This window comes from Pygocentrus nattereri, chromosome 30, assembly GCF_015220715.1.
Source record: "Pygocentrus nattereri isolate fPygNat1 chromosome 30, fPygNat1.pri, whole genome shotgun sequence".
Classification (NCBI taxonomy): Eukaryota; Metazoa; Chordata; class Actinopteri; order Characiformes; family Serrasalmidae; genus Pygocentrus; species Pygocentrus nattereri.
This window is the reverse complement of record NC_051240.1, coordinates 17,293,472-17,308,259: the sequence shown is the minus strand read 5'-3', so window position 1 is coordinate 17,308,259 and position 14,788 is coordinate 17,293,472. Positions and strand designations below refer to the sequence as shown.

General features: G+C 43.7%; 2 protein-coding genes across 9 annotated transcripts in view; one reads left to right on the top strand and one right to left on the bottom strand.

Moving 5' to 3' along the window:
- Positions 1–11,058, top strand: LOC108437836 (high-affinity lysophosphatidic acid receptor-like). Of its 6 annotated transcripts, XM_037536348.1 has the most exons (4): positions 1–211; positions 1,477–1,632; positions 3,565–3,881; positions 6,832–11,058. In XM_037536348.1, exon 4 carries the CDS (start codon positions 6,924–6,926, stop codon positions 8,043–8,045), a length of 1,122 nt encoding a protein of 373 aa, XP_037392245.1. In that variant the 5' UTR covers positions 1–211; positions 1,477–1,632; positions 3,565–3,881; positions 6,832–6,923; the 3' UTR covers positions 8,046–11,058. The 6 variants fall into 6 exon arrangements, with proteins under 6 accessions (XP_037392245.1, XP_017570713.1, XP_017570710.1 ...); XM_017715224.2 differs by lacking the exon at positions 1,477–1,632 and having other exon boundaries at positions 3,789–3,881; XM_017715221.2 differs by lacking the exon at positions 1,477–1,632 and having other exon boundaries at positions 3,765–3,881.
- Positions 10,788–14,788, bottom strand: part of tgfbrap1 (transforming growth factor, beta receptor associated protein 1) — a 28,774-nt gene continuing 24,773 nt past the window's right edge. For all 3 annotated transcript variants that reach the window (XM_017715227.2, XM_017715225.2, XM_017715226.2), the window contains exon 12: positions 10,788–14,788. This exon is cut by the window's right edge and continues 984 nt beyond it. The gene's annotated coding sequence lies outside the window, so the exon portion shown is untranslated.

Here is a 14,788-nt window from a genome sequence, read left to right as displayed (position 1 = left end):
CGCGGGGGCGCGCGATCATCCCACTGCGAGTGGGCACAGGACCGAGACCAGCACGACCACAGCGCCGCAGCTCAGCGGCTCCTCGCTGTTTATTCCCTGACCGCGTCCCGTGCGGTCCGGTCCGGTCCGGTGTCAGAGATGGCAGACTGAGCCTCAGAACCGGACCGAGGATCTCTGTCCGAATCAGAGGGAGCTACGCAGGAGGGCACAGGTGAGTCTGACCGTCTGACCGTCAGAGGATCCGACTGGACCATAAACAAGCAGCTGAGGGCAGAACTCCGAGTATCGATCACCCATTGACTGGATCAGAATCCATAGCGCATCATTTCCTTCATCCCGACTCATCCTGCGCTCTTAAAGAGAGACGGTTCTTCAAGGGTTCTGTAGGGAAGGCAGTGGTTCTATTTAGAACCATGAGTTCTATATAGAACCATTTTATGTAGAAATGGTTCTCTGCGTGGTGACGTGGTTCTTCAGATTGGTGGAGAATGTGTTGTATACGGTTCTTTATAGAACCTTTCTTGAAGACGGTTCTACATTACTCCAAAAAGGGTTCTGTTATTATAAGCTTGACAACCTAACAGCCACTTTCAGAAAGGTTCTATGTATGGAAATGGTTCTTCAGATTGATGTGTTGTATGCGGTTCTATTTGGCACCAAAAAGGCTTCTCCCATAATCACAAGCTTGACAACCTAACAGCAGAACCCTTTTAGGTGCTAGATAGAACCACTTTCAAAAAGGTTCTATACAAGTAAATGGTTCTTCAGATTGATGGAGAATGTGTTGTATGTTGTTCTATATGGGATCAAAAAATGGTTCTATTAATAAAAGCTTAAGAGCAGAAGAACGCTTTCAGGTGCTAGATAGAACCACTTTCAAAAAGGTTCTATATATGGAAATGGTTCTTTAGATTGATGTGTTATTTGTGGTTCTATATGGCACCAAAAAGGGTTCTTCCATTACTGCAAGCTTGACAACCTAACAGCAGAACCCTTTTGGGTGCTAGATTGAACCACTTTCAAAAAGGTCCTATATATGGAGATGGTTCTACAGATTGATGGAGAATGTGTTGTATGTGGTTCTATATGGCACCAAAAGGGGTTCTTCCATAATTACAAGCTTGACAACCTAACAGCAGAACCCCTTTGAAAGTGGTTCTATCTAGCACTAAAAAGGGTTCTTCTATTACTATAAGCTTGACATCATAAAAATAGAGGAACTGTTTTTGGTGCTATATAGAACCACAGCACTCGTATCAATCTGAAGAACCACTTCACCATGTAAAGAACCATTTCAGCCTGAATTAGAGTAGAACTAGAGCGCATTGTTCTAAACAGAACTACTGCCTTCACTGAAGAACCCTAGCAGAACCATCTTTTTAGGCGTGTGATCTCTTCATGACCGTGCTGGCTGGGATCCTCCTGCCCCCGTGGTTGTGAGAAACGCCTCGGATGTGGTTTTTTCTTTTTACTCAGAATAAACAAGAAAAATGTCCCACGGATCAACGGGAAATGACGTTCCAGTGAACTCACAGTCCACCCGGATCAAGGCCGGATGATGGTTCCTGATTAGAGATGGCCCAATCAGCCGAGACCGACCCGATACTACTCCTTAACCTCTTAATCTCCAGGGTATCTTTTGGTTTGTCCATCTGAATTTACTTGACCTCATTATTCAGTAACTGCATGAAATAAATATACATTTTTATTTATTTATTTATTTATATATTTTAGTGTAAAATCTCCCCTCAGATGAGCAGAACGTGTGTTTTATGATCTCCACACGTCACTACCTGCGCACAATTTACTGCTGAAAGCCAAAAATCTCCGACGCTCTTTGTGTTGTTCTCTAAAAGTGATGTTTCCAGAGCAGATCACTGAAGAGACGCCGTCTGTTTATAGTTTAGAGCCCAGATTTGGGGAAAACGGGTCGACTTTCAGTAGAAAAACAAAGTTCAGCTTCTTTTATTATAAGGGTTTAAAATGACATCACCGTCTATTAGACTGGAGAGAAGAGCTACAGCCTCACACGACGCCCAGCTTCTGAATGGAGCTTATGGAATATGAACGTTATGGAGAACATGACCAAGTGCGGTTTGGACCCACCGGTGGTCTCGAGGAGCTGAAGTGGTTGTGGTGTTTTATTTATTCCGCTGAGGAAAACTTTGTCATAGTTCAGTTCTACATCCCCATTTTCCAGCCTCTCTTTATCCCTTACAAGTAAACAGGCTGGTTTTGTTGCTGTGCTTTTAATGCTGATGTATGTAAATGAGCTCAGTTCTTATTGGCTGCCGTGGATTCTGCCTCATTCAGCTTCAACAAGTTCAGGGCTGAACTGCTGTCGGCTGTGTAGATGTAAATATTTACATATCTGCCTCTACAAGGGTGACGTATCACTGTGGGAGGAAAACCTCGTATCTCGTTTTTGTTGTTTTTCAGTTTTTGACATAAATCGAAAACGCCTGTTGTTCTTCACGTTCTGTGTAAATTTCATGATGAATGGACCAAAAGAAATGCCTGGTTCCACTGACTTGCATTAAAAGTAAAGCAGGTTTTTTTCCATCTCCTGTAAAGTTACCATGTTGGAGATACGAGGTTTTGGTCCCACAGCAGCAATATGTAAATGAATTCAGTTCTGATTGGCTGCCCTGTATTCTGCCCCATTCTAAAAGCAGTCAGAACAGAAACACTCCTTATAACTTCAACATGAATGGCTGAGACTATACTGATATGTGGTAAATCCCCAATCAATTCAAAATAGGTTGTTTTTGCAGTTTTGCTTTCATCTCAGGGGAATTCCATGAAAGCACCATCTTACCTCCTTGTTTCTACCTTCACTGTCCATCTTATCTTCTCCACTTACTGTAGCTGCACTTTGTAGTTCTACAGTTACAGACTGTAGTGATGATCCACCACTCAAATAGTACCTGCTCTGTGAGGGTCCATGGGGGTCCTGACCACTGAAGAACAGGGTAACAGAGTATCAGAGAAACAGATGGACTACAGTCTGTAACTGTAGAACTACAGAGTGCAGCTATACAGTAAGTGGAGCTGATAAAGTGGACAGTGAGTGCAGAAACAAGGAGGTGGTCATGATGTTATGCCTGATCAGTGTATATATATATATATATGTATGTATTCCTGAGAGGTTACATTTTTTTGAATGCTTAAATGAAAATGATTACATACTACATCGAACTCATGCGTCAAAGAAGTAAGAGGCTTTGCTTATTATTGCTACTAATCTTCAAAATAAGCTATTTTTAATTACAGGTTAACGTCACTTAAGACGATTATCTTAAAGTAGGCTGTTATGCTGAAGTACTACTACCCCACTGGAAGAAATGCATAGCTAACACCGAGGTGCTGTTTTAGACTACGTTTGTTGCAGGATTGGACAGATTCGTTTATTTCTTGCCTCTAATTTCGATCCAGCATTTTCTGCTGATATCAGGCTGATACAGATATCCATAGACACCAGTAGGCCATCTCTAAAGCTACTGCAAAGCAATGGGGACTAACAGGCCTGTTCAACGCAGCACAAGCTTACATTTCTGTCCTCAGTCTGCAGCCGTCGGTGAAGTCCTATTTTTGGACATGGCTCACTTTCTCGCACCCTAAGAGCTTTTGTTGCCATGGAGCTGCTCCCCAGTTTCCTTGGTAGTGGGGACAGGAATCCCGCACCTTCATTCCTTCACCACACAAGACCTTTCCAGTGAGTGTTTTTCCCCTGTCCTCCACGTCTGTGCACTTCATGTTTTCAGGGCACTGACTCGTCTCTCAAACAGGAGTAGATGCTCCGGGAGGGCTCTCCATGATGCCGTGGCTCATCATCATCATGGACATCGTGTACTGCGTCCTCGTCTGTAGCCATGACAACAGTAAGCCGTCTGGAAGTCTCTCGTTCAGTTTCATATGTAGCTTGTAAATGTTATATGCCGTGTTGATGCCCTGCAGTGCTACATCTGTTCTGCAGAAATGTTGAGATGTTCATAATGGCTTCATTTCTTTCTGGATTTTGTAAATGATTCCTTAAAAAGGATTTTTCATTAAAAAACATGCAATGTTCAGTCAGCGAGATGTAAACAAAGTCATTTAGAGTGCTTTGAGGTGAAATGGTGCACTATAGAGAAAATCTTTGGCTTAGACTTCTTTAGAGTGGTGGTGATGGGAACCAGGGGTTGCAATGTCTGCCATACAAGTATAGCCTTTTAATTTAATAACCTACACCATTTCTGGGTTTTTGAGTTTTTTTTTATTATTTATACCAAAATTTCCTCTCAATTTTGTTATTTTCCAGTTCTACCTGCAAGTTAGATCTCTCTTTAGCACACAATGCTAAGCTAAGATGTCTAAGGTGTGTGTGCCTCCACCGACACATTTTTAGGGGGCAGTCGTGGGCTGGAGGTTCGGGAACCAGCCTTTTGACTGGAAGGTCACTGGTTCGATCCCCTGAGCCAAAAGTATGTGAATGAAGTGCCCTTGAGCAAGACACCTAACCCCCATCTGCTCCCTGGGCGCTATGGATAGGGCTGCTCACCACTCCGGGCAAGTGTGCTCACTGCCCCCTAGTGTGTGTGTTCACTAGTGTGCATGTATGTGGGTGTTTCACAGCACAGATGGGTTAAATGCGGAGGTCTAATTCCTCTGTGTGCTGGCACAGTTGGCTAGTGGTTCTGAATTCAACTCACTATAAAGCAGCACTATGTCTTTTTCGAACTACCTGGGCAGATCTACACGCTTGCAGGAGATCACTAACTGCCAGCTCTGATACTTTAGCTAACAGATGGCCACACTGGCTAGCACTGCACTGAGCGATGTGGGGACAGAGTGGTCAGTTATGCCCTCTTGGTCTTCCAGCAAAAGATCACTGTAGCATCGCCAGGGTAACAAACTCATGCTCTCCTAATGACTAGACCAGTGGTGCCCAATCCTGGTCCTGGAGATCTACCACCCTGTACAACCTGATCGAGGTAACGAAGGGCTTCAGGGGCATCCGAGCATTAGAGCCAGGTGTGTTGGATCTAAACTCTCCAGGGTGGCAGATCTTGAGGACCAGGATTGGGCACCCCTGGTCTAAGCACTGGTCTGGTGGGGTACCCCTGGCTTACACAGTTGTCTTCTAAGTTTTTGTATGTAATTTTGTTAATGGCAAAATAGTGGAAAATGTGAGCAATATGTTTTGTATGGGTTCTGTTTTGTCTTACAGCACCCTGCATGTATCCCTCCACCACTAATGGCCTAAAAAACACATTTCAGGCCAAGCCTACAACCTAACAACCGTAATCTGATCAACACATAACATACTCGAGATAATATGGGGAAACTCCAGGTCTACATGACTCGGACAGTAATCAGATTTCTACTCTGCAACCAGCAAATAAACACAGAAGACGATGTGACATAACATAAAACTCAAACTTCATGCTTCAGTTTTTTCATCGCGACACTTTACCTGAAAAATATGAACATACACTCACCGGCCACTTTATTAGGTACAATTGTTAAATTGCTTGTTAACACAAATAGCTAATCAGCCAATCACACGGCCACAACTCAGTGCATTTAGGCCTGTAGAGGTGGTCAAGACGACTTGCTGAAGTGCAGACCGAGCATCAGAACGGGGAAGAAAGGGGATTTAAGGGGCTTTGAACGTGGCGTGGTTGTTGGAGCCAGACGGGCTGGTCTGAGTATTTCAGAAACTGCTGATCTACTGGGATTTTCACACACAACCATCTCTAGGGTTTACAGAGAACGGTCAGAAAAAGAGGAAATATCCAGTGAGCGGTCAGTTGTGTGGACGAAAATGCCTTGTTGATGTGAGAGGTCAGAGGAGAATGGGCAGACTGGTTCCAGATGATAGAAAGGCAACAGGAACTCAAATAACCAACCAAAATCTCTGAGGAACGTTTCTAACACCTTGTTGAAAGTCTGCCACGAAGAATTAAGACAGTTCTGAAGGTGAAAGGGGGTCCAACCTTTTACTAGCACCTAATAAAGTGGCTGGTGAGTGTACATCATATAGAAGACGAAAAATATATAAATCCTTTATTTCGTGTTTGGTTTCAGCGCAGCTCCAGAAGTGTTTTGCTGCATCTTGCGACATCCACCGTCTGATCTCGCGCAGGTGCAGCCTGAGAAATCCGACAGAAATCAGAGTAAGAGTTCACATGCACTGAGAAATCAGATTACTGAGCTAAAATCTTTGTCAGATTTCTTAATCGGTTTTCTAGATCAGAGCTTGGTGTTTACATCTATTTAAAATTATCAGGTAATTGATTGGAAATATGATTGGATTATTGAGTGCATGTATATACAAGCACTGTCTCAGTGATCAGGTGGCATATTTATTTACACACCAGTCATTTCGTTATTATGGCCGATTCCAATTCCTGCTTCTTTACAGCCAAACTGGCCAATGGGTGATTTTTATTAATCTGCTTAATTAAGCTCACACTGTGTTATTGGGGTTAGCTGGCTCATATTATTTACATTCTAAAACTGCAACACATCTGCCAAAACAAAAATAATAAATTGGCTGATTGCCAATTTCATGTTTTGAGCAAAAAATCCAGGCGAATCCCATCTTGATTCCGATTGTGCCTCCCTATCATTCTCATTTGATGTAATAATTTTATGTAGCTTTTAGAGGCACACAGGCTTTGGATGTCTGGTTCCCATCACCACTGCTGTATTAACAATGCTACGTTTCTCTAGAACAACGCATCAACCAGGAAACCTTTCAATGACTTTGTTTACAACGTAAAGCAGAAATCCGTGGAATTCCTCATTAACCGTATTTCTCTCCATGTCCTGTTCTCTGGCCTCTAGACACAGTAAAATGGACAACATAGCAAAACAGAAACAAGACACCTGATTCATCCTGGACTGGACTGGACTGGACTGGCAGCTTCACCAAGATAATGATCTGCAACAGCAGCTCTGGATGTGGCTTAACGGAACGCCGCATGATCAAATATGTGATGAACGTGACGGAGCTTCCGGGAGCCACAAACGCCCCTTTACCCATCACCCTCAGGGCTGCCCTGTCTGTTGTAATGGTGGTCATCATCACTGTTGGTTTCCTCGGCAATGCCGTCGTTTGCCTCATAGTCTACCAGAAGCCGGCCATGCGGTCCGCCATAAACCTGTTGCTGGCCACCCTGGCCTTTACTGATATCATGCAGTCCCTTTTCTGCATGCCTGTGACTGCTGTGACTGTGGTGTCCGATGACTGGCGCTTTGGGTTGGACTTCTGCCGTGTCACAGTCATGCTCTACTGGCTCTTCGTCCTGGAAGGAGTGGCTATCCTCTTGATAATCAGCGTGGACCGCTTCCTCATCATCGTACGACGGCAGGACAAGCTGACGCCAAGTCGGGCCCGGCTGTTGATCGCCGGGTCCTGGCTGCTATCCTTCTGCCTGGCCCTGCCCTCAGTGGCCAGCTGGCCGACCCTGGGCCTCAAACCCCGGCGCTGCATCCTGGGATACATCGAGTCCCTTCCGGACCGTGGGTACACGGTTCTGCTCGCAGCTACTGCATTCTTTATACCCGTAAGCGTCATGCTGTTCTCGTACTTGCGCATCCTCAATGCTGTCCGTCGTAACGCCTTGCGCATCCATAACCACGCCTGTCCCGGACCTGACCAAGGGGGTAAAGCAGGTTTAGTGGTCCTGCGGCGGCCCCCGCAGCTCAGCGTGGACATGAGCTTCAAGACACGTGCCTTTACCACTATCCTCATCCTCTTTGTGGGCTTCTCCGTCTGCTGGCTGCCACATACGGTGCTCAGCCTGCTGGCTGCCTTCAGCCAGAGGTTCTACCAGAGTGCCGGGTTCTACCCAGCCAGCGTAGGGGCGCTGTGGCTCAGCTACCTAAAGGCAGTGTTCAACCCTGCTGTGTACTGCTGGAGGATCCGCAAGTTCCGTGAAGCCTGCGAGGAGTTCGTGCCCAGGAGCTGTAGGCTGCCCAGGATCCCGGGACGCAGCAGGCGCAGGGTCCGGCCCTGCAGCATCTACGTCTGTGCAGAGAGCCAGTCAGCTATGTGAAGCATCTGCAGAACCAGCCTCATTTAGAGATACATCGAATTTAGATTCAATCTGTTCCTCCAAGTCTAAACAGGCAGTCACATCCTTCCAGAACTGTTAATGACAATGCATTCCCTCGCAAAAAGTTAAGTCCCTTTGTAAAATATTTGCTTGTCACAAAGCAAGCAAACGTAGGACCAAAGGTGCCGGACGACGTTCCCTACATTAGAGCTCTGTTTAGCACAGCTGACGTTAAAAGCTGTTTTCCCAGTTTCTCCAGTCTGCGCTGAGTTTATTCAGCGATTGTTCTCTGCAACGTCTGTAAATGTAGCATTTACTGTATGAGGTCTCAGTTTCAGTTTCACTCACTTCTAGCATAATATTGTTTGACTTTGAGAAGCAACACTATGTCTTTATATTTCAGTCCAAGATCAACATAAATTCAATGAGCTGCTCCATCTCTGAGCTTAAGCACAGCACAGCCTTTGCAAGCGAACGCAAACTGTTTGCATCGTAATGCAGAACATTTGTGAAGGAACGCATATTTTTTGCGAGGGAATGCAATGTCATAAATTTTATTTATTTATTTTTTTAACCACATCCCCTTAGAGGCTCTGTATCAGACATTTTTGGTACCCCTATTTTGCATCTTTAGTTTTGCACTGGAGCTGAGGCTAATGTAGCTAACAAGAAATGAAAGCTTATATCCCATCAATTAGCACTTGCCAAACTGCGTGCTTAAACCACAACTGCTTCAAACAATGTCAGGTTGTTAGAGAAATGTATAAAAATTCAACTGTCAGAATGTAAAAAGTCGTACAGAGAGGTCTGGTGTGAAATTACAATGGGCGTGATCAAAGGAAGGTCCAAGTATCATGTTGTCTACAGTGCAGCACAAGTACAGTCACTTCATTTAACTTCAAATCCAAAAAAGAAAAGTTTCCCTGTTTCTCTTTCTATTTTGCCTTCAAGGCCAAATTCTTATCCTGAAACAAAGCTTCAGACATCAGTCAATGTATCCGTTTTCATTTCATGTAATGTAATGGCAGATGTCTGGTTCCCATCCCCACCACTGTGAATAATTCTTGGCAAGTTTCTCTACAAAGAAAATGAGAAATTTTGACATTTTTCTCAGCCCTCTTGAAATAAACATTAGCCTCACAGTGTCTGAGCAAAACTAAAGAAGCAAACTGCTGACACCAAACATGTCTGTCTGACTACTTTTGGATTTAAGGGGACGTTGTGGTAATTGTACTTTTCACCCAACCGTTCTGTTAAATCCTGGTGTGCCGCACACGTTCAGTCATAGATATACATGCCTAGATGCCGCGTTGGGTCCAGCCAGGCACGTCAAGAAAGCAGTCATTCTGGGGAGGTCAACATCACTGCTGGACTGCATTCAGTCCCATAACAGAGTGGCAGTTTAAGAAAGATACTGTCTAAAATGACACTATTTCAGGAATATTACTCTCAGAAAGAGGGATAGGGTTACATAACGGAGGGAACACAGTGATCCACACTCATGTCTGTGTGAGGCGTGTTGTTTGTGTGGTGTTTAATGTTAGATGTGGCCGTGTGGTTAATGAGGCTCAGAGAACCTGGTGATGTGATTGTTTTTCCTCTGGTTTTACATGGAGCTTATTTCATTTAATAGTCCATTGATCAGTGTTTAAAATTCCATGATCCGTGTAGATATTCATAACAGATTAACATTAGCACCGTCTTACACAAACCTGAAGTCAGATTCTTATTTGCCAGCATCTTGTTCGAATTTTCCCATTCCACCTTAAATGGTGCAGCTTCAGGCATCAGAATGTGACTGCTGCACTGTTTAAGGTGGAACAGGAAAACTCCAAGAACAAGCTGGTGAGCCAACTTCAGGCTCGTCCTTCTCAGTGTGTTTTGGGGGGATTACTTTACTTTATGTGTTTTAACATTAGAAATGATTCACACACGGATGGATTTGCTGATTGTGTTTTTACCGGAGCGCTAAACTCACGCCCAGTGCAGACTGAATACTTTCTTGCTGGTCTCGACGGATAATTAGCACAATTGGTTATTAAAGAAATAAAAGCTACCGGGAGCAGACCCGTGCAGCCTGGATTAATCTGTGTCTGAAGATTATAACAAAACAGATTTGGTGAAAATCGGTTGAGTAGTGAGGAAGTTGTGGCCCATTTAATCCCGAGACTCTTCGTCTCTCAGTACAAGTGAATTTGTTCACAAGCGGATCTTGACCTCTCCAACATGGCGGACATGCAGCCGTATCACCTCAGATAGAGAACGACAGACAACGTGGCATCTTGGTATGAAGATCTAGGAGTTAATTTAGGTTAAAAATAAGGAAAAAAATAATGTAGTAATGGAGCCTGCTGTTTAACTGAGCCATAAATGGGAATTCCTCATAATACAACCAGACAATTTCTACATAATTGTTGTGATGTAAACAGTCAGTAAGAGGCTTGATGTGAACTGGGGCTTTGTAGAGAAACAAGGAACCAGGATTCACAGTGTCTGCAATGCAAATATAGCCCCTTTACTTACTATTCAAAACGACCAGTCAACCTACATGTCTGGGTGTTTGTATGTAATGTTGATGATGGTAAAATAGTGCTAAATCTATAAATAAATAAGTACATAAATAACTAAATAATTACTGGTGGAATTTCCTTTCCACTAACCACAACTGTACATCTGAAACGTCAGGACACTGATACTTCAAATCAAGACTCCTCATCGAGAAACTCACAAGAACCCCAGCAATGTAAGCATAGTCATGTTTATTAAAATGGACGTCTTTACATTTTGTACATTCCACCTACACAGGCATTGATTTACAAAGCAACAAACATTTATAAATACAGTATGTACACACGGGTATATATGCACTTATAAAATACTTGAGTGGACAGAAAGACCAGTAGTGGGCAGAGGGTTGCGGTTGGACGTTGTCCCTAGGTAAAGGGCAAGCCACGTGGAGATATGTATGACTGGGATAAAAGCTGCTTGGTAAGTCCAGATGAAACATTCAGGGCCTGGATAATCAAAAACATCACAGACATGACGATCGCCATAAGAGGGTGGAGCCAGATGTCTACTGACGTTCACTCCGACGCTTAAAGTGATCATAACACTGCTTTGGAGAAACGAGGGGTCTGTCTCACGAAGCACGATCCAACTGTTATCCTAGGTTTAAATACTCTGATTAATCCTTAAGACCAGCCCATCATATTAAGACCAGCCCATCATACGAGTTGTAAAGTCAAGGGGGGGGGGGGGTCGTTTATGTACTACTTTAATTTAATCATTTCATATCTATTACAAACCAACAATAACAGCCAGGTTTACTAACTAAAACTTAGATTCCCGATAATCAATAAGGCTAGAAGAAGTACTGAAACATTAGTGTCTCTTTCCTTTATGTAGGTCAGTGTGTAGTATTTAACTTGGGTTAGTATTTTGTCGCTCTTCATTTGGATGACCCGTGAAAGTCTTTTAGGCATGAACTGCCCAGTTTGCACAACACCTGGTCAACCAGGCTTGTGAGATGTTTTGTTTTGGATGGTGAGAGCCTGGCAGGCTTTCGACCACGTAGTGAATCTTCTTGTCTTCAGTACATTTTTCCCTCTTAATTGTGCATCTGTAATTTTTCCCAACAGACATTTTATCACCAAGAGATTTGTCGCATTAATTGAACACGATATCCTTCAGAATGTGACAAACATAAAAGGCCGGTGTGTTGGATGATCTGATTAAGATCTCTGGGTTGAATCGTGTGCATTTGGATTAATGTCCCAACATCTGCTTTGAAGTAAAATGGGGGGGGCGGACTTTCCACAATTTCCACAATGCATTAACAGATTTAATAATGATAAAAATAAATGATGATGGAAGCGTCCTAAAACTACTTCTGAGCACTGTATGTCAATCTGAAGAAAGGAAAGCACTTAACAACAGCTGTCAACACAGCATTGGTGCTTATTGGAGTCTTAACTGTTATCACTGCTGGGGAAGAAAACATCTCACATCTCAATTTCTGAGATTTTTCAACATTGTTCAGTTTTTGACTTAATTTGAAAACGTCTGTTGCCCTTTATGCTGTGTGTAAATTTCATGATGAATGGACCGAATGAAACAGCCCAAAATGACTTCGTCTGGTTCCATTGACCTGCATCAAAAACAGAAAAGGTTTTTTCCTTCTCCTGTAGAAGTTACCATTCTGGAGATACAAGGTTTTCTTCCAACAGCAGCAATATTCTTATTTATGTAGTATGGTTTATATTTTCAATTTTCCATGTGATTAATGCCAGAAACACAGCAGAGGGAAAAGAAAAGAAGTGGAGAAGAGGGGTCCGTCTCCGTCAGAAGGCTGTGCCTGATTGGTCTAAGAGCTATTTTGTTATCTGAAATCCTGAACTTGGCTTGGCCTGGAGGTTAGGTGTGCCACAAGTAATTCATCCCATTAAAAAAAACAAAAGTAGAAGTAATAAATCGTCACGGAAAGTTCTGGGTGAGATGGAGCTGAGCTTAACAGGTAGCTGGCAAAGCAAGAAGCCCTGCTTCGTGAGAAAGACCCCAGGCACTCATTTCACAAATAAACAAAATCCTCACAGCGCACATAAGCTGGAATAGAAAATAACAGATCTGAAGGTTTGATTTTAATTGTCCCTTTTTGTTGCTGTGCACAAACTATTTTTGTCCATTTTATGCATGACGGTTCACTTCATTCTTGTATAGTTAGATCTGCAGATGCTTACATCCAATAAAATATTCTCAACCGGGCTCTTCTCTTCTGGTGTAGAGCTGGTTCTGGAACAGTCTGTAAGCCTCATCTTTTCCTTAGCTGGTGGACAACTCCACCGTTTCCTGGACCATCTCCGGTCAGTTTAGTATTAGATTTGTAGGCAGTGTTTATTCTGTGCTTGAGATTTCATAGCGAGAACCTTCTCCAGCGGCTCCATCCTGGGACTCTGGCGCTGCTTCATGCTTTCCACAAGCTACACACATATGCGATCATTTCCGAAAACGCGTTCAAGTATCAGGTGGCGCGTCGTTATCTCGCCGAGACCTTTGCTACTCCTAAAAATCACAATGCTTCAGTAAGAAAAATAATTCGTTTTTGATCAAAATTAGTCACAGCTTAGCATTCATAAGACACAAGGAAACTCCGACTCGACCACATGCACGAGGGGGATCAACCAGGCGTCAACGGTAAACGGGCAACAGAAACTTTCGGACAGCGCGGTTTCAGTCCAGCCACTTTCATGACAACAGCAGCCCTGTGACTGTTAAAAAAGCAGAATTAAATCACTGCCACTGTCCCCTCAGGGCAGGAGAGTTTAAAGGATGTTTAAGGGATGTTTAATAATGTTTTCTTGCTTAGCATTTATCTGTATGACTGGGGTTCAATCAGTCATTGTTCTTGACACATGAACATTTTCTCTAATTCCCTTTTACCCAAATTTCACTAAATGTTGTATAGATGTGCAAGAAAGCAGTTTCTGTTTATACAGAAATACGGTGCCTGAACAATCTGTATTACTCAAATACATGCCTGTTTCCCTACGGACGCAAAGAGGAAGAGCAACTTTGGTGTTACGTGTATGAAAACCATACAGCAAAGCACTTCGCTTACAGCATATACAGACCCTTTTGAGTCAAAGAATTGCTTTTACTTGTATGAAACCATTTGAGACACCAACCACTGAAGTGCGATGAACTGGCATGACACGGTGTTGTACTACGTCAAGCACTGTGACAGCAGGGCAGCACGGCAAGTCATATTATTATCGTATCGCGATAGAAGTTATACGTTACACACGTCGATGAGGGCTGTGATGAAGGTGCCGGCGCCAGAGTGGCGTAATTAGACTGATGGAACGTAGCATTACAGCCTTTTGTGTGCTGGACTTGAACACTCCAGCATTGAGAGCAATGAACAATTTAGGTAAACAGCCAATTACATCTTCACACTCCATCATATCAGATGACTGTGTCAGGCTCCAGTACTTACAGGCCAAAACACTGCACACATCTACATGCGGTCTCATTAAACACACCTGATTCAGCTCAGCAGCTAATTAGCAAGGCCTTCATGAACTGAATTCAGAGAGTTAGATGAGGGTGAACGCTGATCTCCACAGTACTTTGGCCAGGAAGGTCCCCAATTTGACATGCGCACAGCTCCCTCCTGAACTACCTCAGCTACTCTTACAGCGTGCCCCAATTCAGCGCTGCGTCCTTTGGAGACTGCACCTGAAGGCCGATTGCATCACAGCGGCACGACTAGGCTGTCCCATTTCGCAGGCTCCTTCATATGCGGCAGAGAAATGTGCCCTTCTGTTCCACAGCAACAAAGGACCCAACGGGCGGATCCTTCGCCATCCAACATATCCCGAGGTTCAGTGCGTGGCGGCAAGGATTTGAGAACATGGTGGCGTCAGTGGAGAAGTGAACGGGCGGGAACAGCGGTGCTGTGACACAAACAGGAAATTAGCCGTACGGCAGACCATCTCATTTCGGTCCAGCCTCAGCGAGTCTAGGCAGCCTTCGAAGGACACGCCTCCATAGACCGGACAGCCCCTGAATTGGGATACACTGTTAGTTGCAAGGTTTGTGTGTAAAACATGTGAAGCAGTAATGGCTACTGTCACAACAAACCTGCATCATCATAAGGAGCTTTTTAAGAAATATCTTTATTCCTTTTCTTTAGGCCTATATATAAAATTAAAAAATGTTATAGTAAAAGCTGTTCAGGGAAATCT

What these genes read in the sequence shown, in the direction of transcription:
- LOC108437836 (XM_017715224.2), top strand. Translation starts at nt 6,924, where the DNA reads ATGATCTGCAACAGCAGCTCTGGATGTGGCTTAACGGAACGCCGCATG.